Below are 14,868 nucleotides of genomic sequence, written 5' to 3' on the forward strand. Positions count from 1 at the left end.
TGCGTATTTATGTGCATGCGTGTATATGTAGGTATGTGTCCTGAAAAATCTTTGTGAGAGACATGTTTCTGTATGCATAGGACTTGGAAGAAGGATTATTAGTTATCTTCTCTCTCTCTCTCCTAAATTCCTATGCCGTGACGCTGACAAAAAGGGTCAGGGTCTGCTCAGGAACTCCCTCTGGCACTTCTCCGTCCTTCCCTGAGTCCTGGCACCTGCAAAGGCCTATAGGATCCTTTCCTATTAGAGCCTCAGTGTCCTGATCTGTTCCATGGGTCTGCTGGGTGAAATGACAAAATGGTCTTTGCCCGGCATCGCTCAGTGCTTACTCCCTTCTTCCCCTCTCCTAGGATTAAGCAGAAAAGAAGTTATCCTCTCCTTAAACCATTCTGAAATCAGAAGCTGAGGAATTTACTGTCAGAACAATAGTACAAATGGTCTGATATACTGTTTGATGTTATCAAAGAAGTTTGGCTGCAAAGACCAGCTGTGGCATGCAGGGGAAGGAAAAATGCTTTGATTGTGAACTCTTGCACAATAGATGTATGACTGTTTCGGCTATGCTTTTTATGTCTCCTGTTTTTCTCCCATTCCACATTTTCTCCTTGGCAGCCTTAACTTTGCTCCGATGCGATGAAGGAGGGCATGACAACGGCCAGTAAGTAGCATAGTTTCTGGAAAAAGGGCCCTGGATGATAATTACCAAACTGTCCCTGATAGCTGTACGGTGCTTTACAGTGTAACAAACGTTTTCAAATATAATATCTAATTTCAATCCATCAAATAATTCCTGTGAGGCCAGGAGGAGTAAGCTCTGCCTAAAGGGAAGGGACTGAAGGTCTGGAGGGTTCTCTCCAGAGCCAGTATGAGTGAAACCAGGGGTGGAAGACTCACATCTCCCTGCCATGCAGTGCGTTTCCTTCCCCTCATGTGTGGGCACCCACACACACCTCCATGAGTACCATTGTCCTGGCTGAGGAGACTGGTGTGTGGTTTCTAGAGGCGGATGCTCCAGGGGCCGGGGGGAATCTGAAGTGTTTCTGGAGGCCACACAGCTCCTCAGCCTCATGGAGCCTTAGTTCCTTCTCTGTCAGAATCCCCATCAGTGACACGTGCCTGGAGTGGCCTGGGATATCTAATAGAAAACACTTATAAAGTGTCTCCCACTGAGTGAGCACTTACGACATGGCAGTGGCTGGTGTTAGTCATTATTGTTCTTTATGAATGTGCTTTGAACAGTATTTGCAATATACATTCCTCACATCTTGAGAGCTGGTGAATTTGTCCAGAAAGAGATGCGTGTTGTGCTTAGATCAGGGCTGGAACTGGACCTTGCAGTGACTTGGCTAATGGTAGAACCAACTTGGGCTTTCCTGCTTCGTAGCCAGTCAGCACTTCGTCCCGCCCACCCCCACCACAGCACCCTATGGTGTCTGCTCAGTGCATGGAAAGGCTGTGGGCCTTGAAACCAGCCCTGCTCTGGCACATTTTATCTGGGAGATTGTTGGTGGGTCATCGAAATCTCAGTGAGCCTTATATTTAGTTTGTAAAAATGAAGATGAAAGGCATCGACTTGGAAGAGTGGATGCTTAAAAAAAGTAAGTCAAGGGAATAGTCCTGAGATTCTCCTTCAGGGTTTTATGGAAATTTTCGCCACTACACATAGAACCCTGGACCCAATAGGGTAAGAAGAGGTACCAAGTTGATCTGCAATCAAGGGACATCTCTCGGTCTCAAAGCATACGTGACAGCGTTGATTTTAAGACTATGAAGAGATGACAGGCTGAGATGTGGTTTGTTTACCTGGATTGTCCCCAGAGGGCCTGCCAAAGGGGTCTCTGTAGCTTTAGTGTCTGGGGGGGACCTCGCTGAGCCCTGGGGGTCTTCACTTCGAGTCTGATCTGGAGAAAGCCCATCGCTGCTGCTGTCCTCTTCAAAGGCAAACGCATCTGCTGATTTGGAGAAACTCACCTGGTTACCTGAGGGAGTGAAATCCAAGAACTCGGTCAGTGGCTTAGGCACATCAAAGGGCTTTTTGGAAATGCTTCAATGTGTTATCCCTATTAAGACTAGTTCCTTAGCTCTGTTTGTAGTTCAAGGTAAGAGTGGGGAATATGTGACGTACGAGGTCTGACAATTAAGTTCACGAACTTGTTGCGATGATGTCATTAATTGTTTTTTGATATCAGAGGGATTATTCATTATGAATTTGTACCAACTGGACAAACAGTTAACCAAGTTTACTATTTGGAAGTGCTGAAAAGACTGCATGAGAAAGTTAGGTGACCTGAACTTTTCACCAACAATTCATGTCTCTTGCATCACAACAGTGCACCAGCTCACACGGCACTGTCTGTGAGGGAGTTTTTAGCCAGTAAACAAATAACTGTATTGAAACACCCTCCCTACTCACCTGATCTGGCCCCCAGTGACCTCTTTCTTTACCCGAAGATAAAGGAAATATTGAAAGGAAGACATTTTCATGACATTCAGGACATCAAGGGTAATATGACGATAGCTCTGATGGCCATTCCAGAAAGAGTTCCACAATTGCTTTGAAGGGTGAACTAGGCACTGGCCTCGGTGCATAGCTTCCCAAGGGCAGCACTTCGAAGGTGACCATAGTGATATTCAGCAATGAGATATGTAGCACTTTTTCTAGGATGAGTTTGCAAACGTAATTGTCCGATCTCGTATAAAAGGTCTACCATTATATATTAAACATTATTTTCAGGTTTATCGCTGCCTGAACATTTCCTGTGTGAACCTATGTTTTTGAAATTAAATCAGGGAAGATGAAGGAAAGAAAAAAGGTCACTTTGTGCAGAATGAGGCCAATGGAGACAGCACTAGGAGGACGCCCCATTTCCCTCAGGTTTTACGACGAGAGCTAGAATTGAGATGACAATGTGCTATTTGCATGATGTTCAAATATAAAGCAGGGCACACAGCACAAAAACGTTTAGCAAACTTTGCTAACAAGGATAAGCTAGGACAGCTACTAAGTTTAAATTCCTAAATGTCAGAATTAGCTCATGTCACCGGAGTGTCCCAAAGCCCCATTCAACTAATACGTATCTGTTTATAAAAGCCATAAATGTGTCTCAGAAACCTCAGCATGATCTTTATTTGTTTATTACTTGGGTTTTCTTTTGATTCCTCTTATCTTTGTGTCTATTTTAGAAATCCTCAATGGCTCACACATTCAAAATTTCTTCCACGGCAGCCGACATGGTCTTTGGGCGGGGGGAACAGATGGATATATTAGCTCGAAGAGAGGGGTTATCAGATCAGATGGGACTGTCATAACATCCTTATATGTCTCGTATGCTTTTTAATTGCCAAATTTCATCTGGTTTATCATCCAGCTGCATAGGACAGAATGTGCTGAGGCCACATCGCTCATCTGACCCGATTCCAGGCACAGCTCTTCTAAAGGAATTTAGGTATTATCAGGAAGTTTTCCAGCCCAGTATTCTGCAATCACACTGACAAGAACTTTTGACTCCTGCTCTGTGCAGATAAGGCAGAGGAGCTTTCACCATGCAGACTGGAAAGCCAACGAGGAGCTGGAAGTAATGGAACAAATGTGGTTTGGGGCTTGTCATCGCCGCCACTGCTGGCATCTGTCATGGCCCCTCACTCAGACATCCAAGGGTCAAATCAGGAAAGAGGCCAGACAAGGACAGGGCAGGTGGAAACTCCAGTCGCTGGCCCGTTGGGCAGCCCGCTAACCTGGGGAGGCTTGGGGACCACATTGCTCCTCCAGGGAGCCAAGGATCCTTTATGAAATCATTGCTTTTCTGTGATTATAAAAAGTAATATATCCTTACAAAAATTCACACCATAAGAGCTGTACATAATAATCCCACTTCCCATTAATAATTTGTTTCCTCTTCTAGATTTAATTCTAGACATACAGCAATGCATATACACACAAATTTAAAAAATATTTCATATAGATAGGTCTGAAACTTGCTTTATTTACTTTATGTTTTCTGGAGATCTTTCCATGTAAGCACATAGAGATCTTCCTCAATTAAAAAAAAAAAGTATTTTATTTTTGTAGCAGCTGTACACTATTCCATTATATTAATGGGGACTTTTATTTTTCAACTTTTATTTTCTAAGGCACACTTTTTAACTACCATATAAAAATTTGAAATAATAGATAAGTACAGAGAAGCATATAAAACACAGGTCTACATTTCACCTGAAATAAACGCATGCTAACATTTTCTTATATTTGCATCAGAAAAATATTCATTTCCTAACAGGGGGGTTTCATTGGATATTTGACAAATGCCAAGTTTTTCTTTATAATCAGGGGCCACTCTACTCCCCTTTCAGTACTCTGGTCTCAAACACTTCCCTCTCTCTGTTAAGAGTCCAGAGTTAGCTCTAACCTTTCCTCCCCCTTTTCTCACAGCAAACCCTGTAAATAAGCCTGTATTTGTCATTTTCATGCTATGTGAAAAAATTACACGTAATCCTTTTGTCAAGGGGATCATTTGCCTGAGATCTTCCAGGAAGGTCCTTCCAGGTGCCCCCATGACTATGCTTCCATTGTCAACTCAACCTATTTCTTTAGTTTAGAAACAATGTTGTCATTAAAATTTCAAGTCCTACTTCTATTTGTGGAATTAAAGGCTTTGTCCCTATTAAAAGGAGCACATGTATATGGAGGGCCAGGTGGGCCTGGGAGTTCGGGGGTGAGGTGGGTGTTAAGCCTCCCCACGCCAGAAATCACAGCATTTCATTGGGATCTACTTAGCACATACCCTGAGCCACCACCGTTCCTGTTCTCAGAGAATCCTGCGTGTGGCTCTGCCAGGCCCTGGATGGAGGCAGCCGGTCTTCTCTGCCCAACAGAATTGCCACCTGAGGTCTTTATTTCCTTATATTCCCTCCCCCTGTGTCCATTCTAAGTTAGTATGGATCTCTTCTGTACGTTCTGTTACTTCAGAGGACAAAGACCACCCCCCCACCACCATTTCCACCCACACCCAAACACAGTATCACTTCTCAAATATGTACCAATCAGAGCCAAGGAGCCAAATTGCAAAGCTGTCCTAGTAGTGCAACATGTGGGTAGAAACGCTGCAAGGAAGAGGCAAAGGTAGGGAAGAAAACGAGAGAATGATTTCTCTTCTTATTCCCCAACAACCCCACTTTTCAAGTGGAGTGAGAGCAAATAAATGATGAAAACAGTAGTTTGTATCAGGAGTTCACTTAATAGAACAGCAATAACAAAGGCAATCAACTTTTGTTACGCTTCATAATGGATAAGTAAGTCAGAGTAGGGGGCACATTTTCTCATCTCTGTTCTGAGGACATTGCAAGGTCCAGTCCACCCAGTAATTTAGAGACTAAGCTAAGCCTGTGGGCCCAGGCTTTGTACTCTCAGAGCCACCCGCAGAGGGGGTGGAAAATCAGTTACCTTCCCTGGAGGCCATCAGGTGACATACTGTTTAGGAAACATTGTAAGACCTGCAGATTGGTTGTGGAGAGGTAGCATAGAAAACAGCTGTCTCTCCTTTTTCTACACACATGTACTGAGGACATCTCCATATTCCACAAGATCGTTTACTTGACTTTTTGTGATTTGAGGGGCTGAATGTGACACCGTGATTATGAGAACAAAGAAAGCAGGGATTCTAGGAAAGGTGACTGTGATGATTTCTTTGGAACTTGTCTCAGAAAAGGGTTGGAAGAGTCGTGGAAACCCCGTTGCCACCAGTAAATCAGCATGTCCTTTGCACTTTAACACTGGGCATTTGGTGACCTTGGGTGGAGGCACTGGAATGATGTGGAAAAGTCTAGAAGTCAAGTATCTGGAATAAAGGAGTCAGTAATCAGTTCATTTCCCTCAATACTGGACAGAGCATTCCTCAGTTATTTTTTTCATTTCCAGCCTTCCCACTTTAAGAGAAACCGAGAGAAGCGGAAGGATAATCAGATACGATATGGTGAAGAGATGGAAAACCATGAGAAGGATGTTATCTAAGTGTTGCCCTGGGACACAACTGGAAAACTGTCAAGGACCAGACTGTCTGGGGAGTGCTGTTGGTGGTTAGATGAAGGAGAGAGCAGAGTGCAGTTATCCAAGAAGACTCCTGGACGAGACAGGATTAAATTGAGCCTGAAATGACAGGTCAGCTGTGGCTAGGACAACAGAAAGGGAGGGGGCATTTGGCAATAATGGGGGGAGTGGAAGGGTGCTGGTTAGAAGTGACAGAGTGGGAAGGGTGGGAAGGGTGAGGAGGAAACTCTCCCAACCAGGGGAGAGGATTATTTTGGGACCCAATCCTTGGAAAGACAGAGCTTCTAAGAGTCTACTTTATCAAGTGACATCAATCATTTAAAGAGGTTCCTCTGCTTAAATCTATGGAGAAACCATGAGTTTTCTGTACACACAAAGACGTCATGAGTACATGCAACCACCTACAGGGCAGTTGTTTACACCTGAATGAACAAACAGGGTAAACGCCGAGGCCCCAAATATGACTCCTGCCCGGTATGTAAAAAGTATGACGTGCCAGGTCAGAATACGCTGACAGACACGTTGAGGACCACTTAGGGGCTATCCAGGCCAAAAGACCCCTACATGAGTCCCCGCCAATCACCACTTCCTTGGTTCTATAAGTGGTTAGAATTTGCTGTTGCCAGGGCAGATGAGTGGAAGGGCAGAGAACCCACATACAGTTACACACTCAGCTCACTCCTTGTTGATGAAGAGAACCGTAACGGCGGAGAGGCCCCTGAGAGAAAAATGGCAATGGCTTCCTTCGGAGATGATGTACGTGGTTTTTGGTGTGGTCAGTAAGAAGTTGGGTTCTGGAGTCAAACAGACGTGGTTTGTTCCTTGGTTCTACTACTTCAGTTGTCAAGTTATTTAAACTTATGGAGCCTTAGTTTCCCCCTTCTATAAAATGGGAATAATAATAATGGCTACCTATCAGCGTGTTGAGGATGAAAATAATACAACATGTAAAACACTGAGTTTCGCGTATGTTATATATTATTTGCATCGTCCCTGAGGTGCAAGTGTTCAATAATCGCTAGCTGCTGTTATTGTTATGGTTTTGGTTAGGAGTATCTGCTTGTCTCAAGTTTACCATTATCAAAATAAAGAAGACCACCCGGGAGGCAGTTTATCCTGTGGTCAGCTTTGCAAAGGTCAGCACAACTCCAGAGCCAGAAAAACGAGTGGTTCGTTCTGGCAAAGCAGAGGCAGACCTTCCCCCAGAGCAAGGGGATTGTCACAGGAAAGGCTGCACATTTCTCCCTCCTTCCTGGTTCAAGCCAGACTCATGTGGGGAGGGACAAAGGTCAGCTTATCTGGCTGTCTCTGGAACAACCAAGTCTATCAGCTTTTTGCTGTGGCCCTGGGCCTCTCCTCCAATCTCCCCTGTGCGAGGCTCTCTGGGAGTGCTGTGTGCTGGCTATTGTCCCTGTAGACACGTCAGGTGGTGTGATGACAAGCACTTGCTTTGGGAAGCCCTGACATCACCCCCCAGCTATGCCCACGGGGCTGGCTCTGGGTGCTGGCCCCTTGGGGATCTTGGCCTGGTGACTCTGAGCTTTTCCTCTCCCTCTTGGAAGTGATTAGATGAATGAGTCAGTTGTACTTTCCTCTGCATAAACATTTAAAATTCCAAGATTAGAGTGAGATAATTGGAGTCCTAGTTACCTTTTTGCTAGGCTCACACCAAGGGCTGGAAACCATGAAGTGGAATGTGAAAAGGGACCTTGCTTCCTTATCTGCTTGCAAGCTTGAGTAGTACACTGCTTGCGAGCTATTTTAATTCATGGACAGACCGTCTCCTAACATCCTCCTGGAAGAGACTGAAGCCAAATCCATTGCTTAAGGGAGAAGGTGATTATGTGAAGGTAGAAGTAGTTTAAATGTGGCTCTTGCCTAATGATATTTCTTTACACTGAAGAGACCCTCCTCTGTGGAAGACGGATCGTATTGTCCAACAAAGACACTGCTTTTGAAGGGGGATCAGATGCCTTTATTATGGAAATGGATGTCAGTGGAAATTTGGAGGAACCAAGATTCCTTTTCTTCAGATTTCTTGTTAGAAATTTGCATGAAATCTCTAGATATATCCTGATCCTAGGACTACATAACCTGCATAAGCACTTGACCTGTATCAGCTCTTAGGGCTAATTCTGAGGGACAGAGATCATCGGGTGTGTAAAGATACTTCAGCACTGTCTCTCGCTTCCCCTCTGCAGGACCCCACTTTTTCACAGCTCCCTCTGAGATTTCTAGGGACTTCTCTCCAGCTGCCCTGGGGAGAAGCTCCCCACTTGGGCATGTCCTGCATACTCTCGATGTCTGTGCTCACTTCAGCGGGCAGCCAAGGCCAACACCAGGCAACCGCCTTCTCTCAGCGCTAGCTAACTTTCCTTGTTGCCACTCCCACACCCAGAAAGCTGCCAGCTCCCTGATGCTCTTTTCCCACCCTTTGCCCAGAACCTTCCTCAGAAAAGTATTTTTCATGCATGTCTCAGTATGTTTCTTTCCCCCAAAGATCTGGCACTTTGAAAATTATTTCTCATTATGGAATGATAGATTTTTGTCCATGAGAAAGTTATACCAAAGCAAACCTTTTCTTTTCATGCCAAAGCAAGTGACTCTACCCTCTGGCTTAGGACCTTGGCTATTGTCTATTTGCCTTAAAAGTGAATGATAAAAGAGTGTCAAGAATTCCAAAGTCTCTAAAAATGACCAGATTCTTAGAAAATACAATTTTTTTTTGTTTTGTTACAAAGTCTGAGCCTTGGGGATGCAGGTGAGCAAAGACGAGTGTAGGATCTTTTAGAAAGGTATGTGACAGCTATGAACAGATGACTTCTGGTCTAGCCCTGGTGGACTACAAATGTTGCTTCCTGTGTTAAAGGGCTACACTGATAAAAAGATCTCATTTATCTTTGATAAGGAGGCTGTAGATTCTGAATCACAGGTTTGATTTTTTTTGAAAAAGTAGCTGGAAAGCTGACTCAGGCATTCAGGTGGGAAGCTTGGCTCAATCCAAGGAAAAGGTGAGAACATTTTAAGAGGAGGTGCTTGTCTATAGGAGCAGAACTCCAGGACCCTTCCACTGTTTGAAGAGTTGGGAAAGCCAGCTGGGCTTCTGCTGTACCTTGGCAGAAGCCAGGCCTCTGGACAATAAACAGCTTCCTTGGTAGCTAAGGGATGTTCTAGTCAAGTGAAGAGAATCCTCAGATGACCAGAGAGAGAATTAACAAGCTTGGAGTGCCCCTAGGACACTCAAAACTGAGGGATCACTAAGTGACAATGACTCACGCATAAGCTGAGCAAGGCATGTTCAACTCCAGCCTACGATTTCTGTTTTCATGAAGTCATCTCTCCCGTGTAACATCATTTTTGTTGTATTCAGTGTTCCGGCCTGAGAGAGGGTGGCTGTTAGCAGTTGTTTCAATGGAGGAGAAACAGGGAGTCAGGTGCATACTCTGAGATGTAACCATGATGAAGCCTGAGCCCCCTCCTGTGTTAGTCAAATCAGAAAGACTCCTACTCCTCCACGTGATATCATTCTAGTCATCCGAGCTTATATTTCTTCCGACTGGAATCTGTAAAATTCTACCTGACTCAGAAAATAAATTTTCAGGCTGGAAGTAGGATTGATAGCTGGAACCCCGAAGGAAAGGAAAATTTGGGGGAAAAGACTTTTTGTGGTCATTCAGCTGACTGTAAGAGGGGTGACATCTAGGAATGAGAAGAACAAAATGCCAGAGTGGGAACTGGTTCTCAGACAAAAGTATCATTCCCTGTGTTGGGTGAAGTTCTAGATGATTGTATTTGAGGGTTGGAACATAGTTGGTCTTCAAGGAAACCTGGAGGGAGCAAGTCAATGACTGAGTATTCCACTCAGAGCTTGGCAGAAACATAGAAACGCAGCTGCAGAGAGGGCTAGAAAATGTAAACCCATCTGGAAAGGCACGCGGATGCGGTGGGGGGAGGATACACAGATGCCAGGAGAATGACACACAGCAAACTACAACCCTGAGTCACCACTTCACCACATCAGGGGTGATGATCTGATCACAAGAAGTGATAGAAAAGTGGGGCTGGATCATCATCACCATGGGAAGGGCTACTCAAAGTGCTGTCTCTGCAGCGGGTCTCTGAACAACTCTGTCTTTGTGACATTCCACAGGATGCCATCACCTTGCCTGTGAAAATTCGTGCATGTTCACAGATTACGGATGAAGAGGCTGGTGCACGGGTTGATAACAGGTGTTTAGTTCTCCATCACTGGTGCCCACTTCTGGACTTTCTTGGATTAGGTCAACCTATATCCTCCACCTCCTGGTAGCTATTCCTCCTCTTTATTCTTCACAGAATCCCTGCCTCTATCCTAAATATTATTGCGTGAGAACCTCATTTTAGCCCTGTTCTCTTTTTATATATCCTCCACTTGCCCCAACCACGCTCTAGTGACACTCTTGAGTCTTTGTACCCTGCACTGCTTCTATTTTTATAGCATTCGTCATATTTTATTATGATATAGAATTATTTATTGTTTTTGTTTATTGTCTATCTACCCCACTAGAATTTAAGTTCTCTTAGAGCAGAAATCTTTGAATGTTTTGTTCACTGAGCTATCCCAAGCACTTAGAATAGTGTCTGATATCCAGAAGATATACTCCATAAATATTAAATGAAGAAATAAATAAATGAAAGGGCAGTATTTTCTAAACCATCAGTTTAAATTACCATATACACTAAAATCTCCCAAGTCTATGGCTCTAGACCAATACTTTCTTCTGAATCTTAGTTCAGTAGAACCCACTGCTTACTCAGTCCCTGCCTTTGGAATTCCTGTGGGCCTTTCAAATCCAAGAGTTTGAAACAAGAATTCATCATCTCTCCCAAATCTGTTTTTCCACTTATGGTCCCTTATCTTGATAAATGGCCACCATTTACCCAGTCATCCAACAGAGAAACCTATATGTCATTTTTTTAATCTTCCCTTTGTCCAAATTGATATATTCTACCAATCATTTACTCATGCACAATCGATTACCTCTCAGATACTCTTTCTTCCACACCCTCAGCCATGACTCTGGTTCAGGTTTTTATCAACTGTCATCAAACAAGTCCAACAGCTTCCTAATAGAACCCTTTAACTCTGTGACTTCTAATGAGTCCACTTCACACTGCAGCCACAGGACCTTTCTACCTGCCAAATGCCCAACTTGGCTCACACGCAAAACAAGTTCTACATTCCACTAGAAACTCTTGCAATGGCTCTCCACTGCTTGTTATTAACAGTATTAATATTAGTATTTTAAATTATGTTCCTCCTGATTGAGGAATTAGAAGAGTGCTTAATATGTGTTTCCTTAAGTGATTGAGAAGTTTGAACCTCTACTGCTTTACAGATAAAATTTAAAATGACTTTATCACTTGACCAGTGCTACCTGTGGGTCTTTCATACTCATTCTCTGCCCTCTCCTTTCAGGGCTCAGCTAAGAAGTCATGTCTCCCAGGATGCCTTGGTTATGTACACACATATACATTCCCATTGTGACTTTTATCAATTTCCTTCATACAAATCATCACAAGGACTGATAGTTTTCTTCTTCCGTGCCTCTTTTCTTGCTGAAGTGTAAAGTCCTTGGGGTCAGAAATGAAACAAATTCACTAATGTGTCACCAGTGCCTACCTAATTCTGCATACATTTTTAAATTGAACCCGCCTTGAAAAAAGCCCTATGAGATGGCCATCATTATTGTCGGCATTTCAGAGAGGAACAATTGAGGCACAGTGAGATTAGATAACTCCATGGCTATGTGGCCACAGTCAGAGTACGGCTTTGAAAACCAGGCCAATGGACCCCAAAGTGCCTGCTTTTCCTGCCTTCAGGCAGCTTCACGTCCAGTCCATTATTTTCTCTTATTTATTGCTTTCCTTCCATTCCACTGGCCGTGTCCCTGCTCATGCCCTCCTGACTCCTTATCTGAGTGGGTGCATAGTTTTTGACCACCCCTCTGCCTGCAGTCTCTCCTCCTGCATCTGAAGCCAGTTAATATTCCTGACCCTCAGTTCTTCTCATGGGGATTCTCCTGCTCAACAATCTCGACTTAAAGCAAAATTAAATAAATTCAAGGAAAGACAAGAAACCAACAAAATTTATGAACAACTTCATGAATACTTCTTTGTAATAATGACCAATAAAAAAGAAAGACTTCTATCCAGTGTAATGCAAAAGAGAGGCAGGAAGGAGAAACTATAGGAATTACATTTGCAATGAAAAAAACCCCGCAATATAAGCTTCAGAGATGCTTAGAACAATTGTAAGCCAAACTTGATATAACTTTAGGCTAATAACCTTGAAATTCAGAGGGATAATGAGAACTTTTAGAAAAATGTAAACTGTACAAATTACCTTAAGGATAAAATTTGAATACACAAATAACTCTGGACAAAACTGAAGAAAAGCTATCAAAGAACTACTCCTAAGAAAAGTGTTGAGCCTCAATGATTTTAATAGGTAATGTTTTCAAGCAACTGATTATTGTGAACATATTCAAATATTTCCCAAACATGAAAGATATGGAAAGGTAATTATAACTTATTTTGTGGAGTGCATATATTCTTGACACTTAAACCTGAGAAATACAAAACAACCACATAGACCAATATTATTTATGAACATTGTAGCAGAGAGGACACTATTCATCAAAATTTATGTTCCTTCTTCCATTGTACAGCAAGATTGCTGGGAAATTACTGTTCAGCTAGGAAATGACTTTTCCCGCCATATGTACTATTTTCACAATGGAATGTGAGTGGAAGTGATGTGTTCGTTTCTAAGTTGAGGCTTTTTAAATATGTGTGTGGGCCTTTTTATTCTTTCTTTCCCCCTCACTTCATAGGATGATGGGACTCCAGGGCACAGGTTGGCAAATTATGGCCTGTGAGCCTGCTGTCATTTTGTAAATAAAGTTTTATTAGGACACAGCCATATCCATGTTTTTACTTATTGCCTATGGCGTCTTTCATACTACAACACCTGAACTGAGTAGTTGTGACAGACAGCTTAGATAGCTTGGATTCTTTACTATCCGGCCCTTTAAAAAAAACTTTGCCATCCCTGTTCTAGGGGATGGTGGAGCAGTAAGACTGCAGGGGACTGTTGTGCTTGAAAGAGTTGCCATTGAGAAAAACCCTCTCTGGACTGTTTATGAATAAGATACACTTCTATTGTGAAACTGCTGAACTTTTGTAGTTTGTTTAGGAGCTACCTGTATTGCAACTAATAATGAAAGAGAAGAAAAATCTCAAATAAGAGACTAATGATTTCTAGAGAAAACAAATCTATGTAGAAGTTTTTCCCAGAAATGCAAGGTGATTAGGAAAGATAGCAATATCCCATTACTAGGTCAAAAAAGAAAATCCGTGTAACCATCTTTTCATGCATATTGAAAGCATTTTAAAAACAGCATTAATCTTACAAATTACTCTTAGTGGAATAGGATAGAGAACTACTTCCTTACATAGTAAAAGCTAATATCACATATAGGTCAATGACTAGAGAAATTCCCATTTATGATAAAAACAAAAACAAAAATAAATGTTATAATCAACATTCAACATAACATAGCAAAAAACATAACATATGTAACAATGTAATACTGCTTTTTAAGCACCAGCAATGTAACAATAATAATAATAATTTTCTACTATGTACTATATTAATAATTATTAAACTATGTAATAAAATATTATCTATTGCATAATATAAAATAATATAAATTATATGTGCTTTGTATAATTTATGCATGTAATTTTACATGTGATACACATATACATGATATAAATATTTTACATGCGATAAAATATATTTAACTTGATTTTTATAATATGGTATATTGTACTTTGTAATTTGTACATAATTTGTAATTTAGAAATTGTACATAATTTGTACAAAATTAATATAATTTACAAATACAAATATATAATGTATAATTTATAAATAAAACATGAAAATCACATGTAGTTTATGTTATGAATATTCTGTATGTAATTTTAAAAATTATATTAATTATATAATATACTAATAAAACCATAATGTTACTTTTTGAGTTATCAGCCAGTGCACCAAGGCAGAAATAAAAATGAATGAGGATGCAAATTTTCATTATTTGCAGGCAATATGATTGTGCACCTAGACAATCTAAGGTAAACTGAGAAACTATTGACACTATTAAGAAAATCTTCAAAATTACAAAATAAATGTGCAGAATTAATAGGTTTCCCATATGTCAGCAATAATTGACTTAAAAAAAAATGCCTTACTACAGAAACTAAAAAGAGACTTAAGTAGGTGGAGAGACTGCATTTTTGCCTCATAATTAATGCATTTTAAACATATGAATTCACCATAAATTAATCTATAAATTCACTGCAATTCCAAACAAAATTCTAATAAGATTGAAATTGGCATGTGATAAGCTGATTTTAAATTTCACCTAGCATATACTTGTAAAAGTAGCCAAAAAATATTAGAAAGATCAGACCAATGTAAAGAAACTTGTGAAGACAGATACTAAAACGAATTGTAAAATACATCAATAAAACTGTGAAAAATAAAATTAGACCTTTCTCTTAAACCACACACTTAAATAATTTCATATGCACTAAGGACTGAAACATAAAAATGAAGTATATAAATATTAGAAGACAGCGTAGGTGAATAACTATATTCCTGAGCTAAGAAATGTTTTTAATAAGTAACAAATTCAGAAACAATGAAGAAAAAGATTAATAGATTTAACTATATAGAAATTAAAATCTGCTATAGGTAAAATACACTCTACACACAC

General features: G+C 41.2%; 1 protein-coding gene across 3 annotated transcripts in view; it reads right to left on the reverse strand.

The window, feature by feature from the left end:
- Positions 1 to 14,868, reverse strand: part of MYOCD (myocardin) — a 90,173-nt gene that overhangs the window by 25,781 nt on the left and 49,524 nt on the right. For all 3 annotated transcript variants that reach the window (XM_033088954.1, XM_033088953.1, XM_033088955.1), the window contains one exon: positions 1,804 to 1,979. In XM_033088954.1, coding sequence (XP_032944845.1) covers positions 1,804 to 1,979 — 176 coding nt within the window. The remainder of the gene's footprint in view (positions 1 to 1,803; positions 1,980 to 14,868) is intronic.

This window comes from Rhinolophus ferrumequinum, chromosome 21, assembly GCF_004115265.2.
Source record: "Rhinolophus ferrumequinum isolate MPI-CBG mRhiFer1 chromosome 21, mRhiFer1_v1.p, whole genome shotgun sequence".
Taxonomy (NCBI): Eukaryota; Metazoa; Chordata; class Mammalia; order Chiroptera; family Rhinolophidae; genus Rhinolophus; species Rhinolophus ferrumequinum.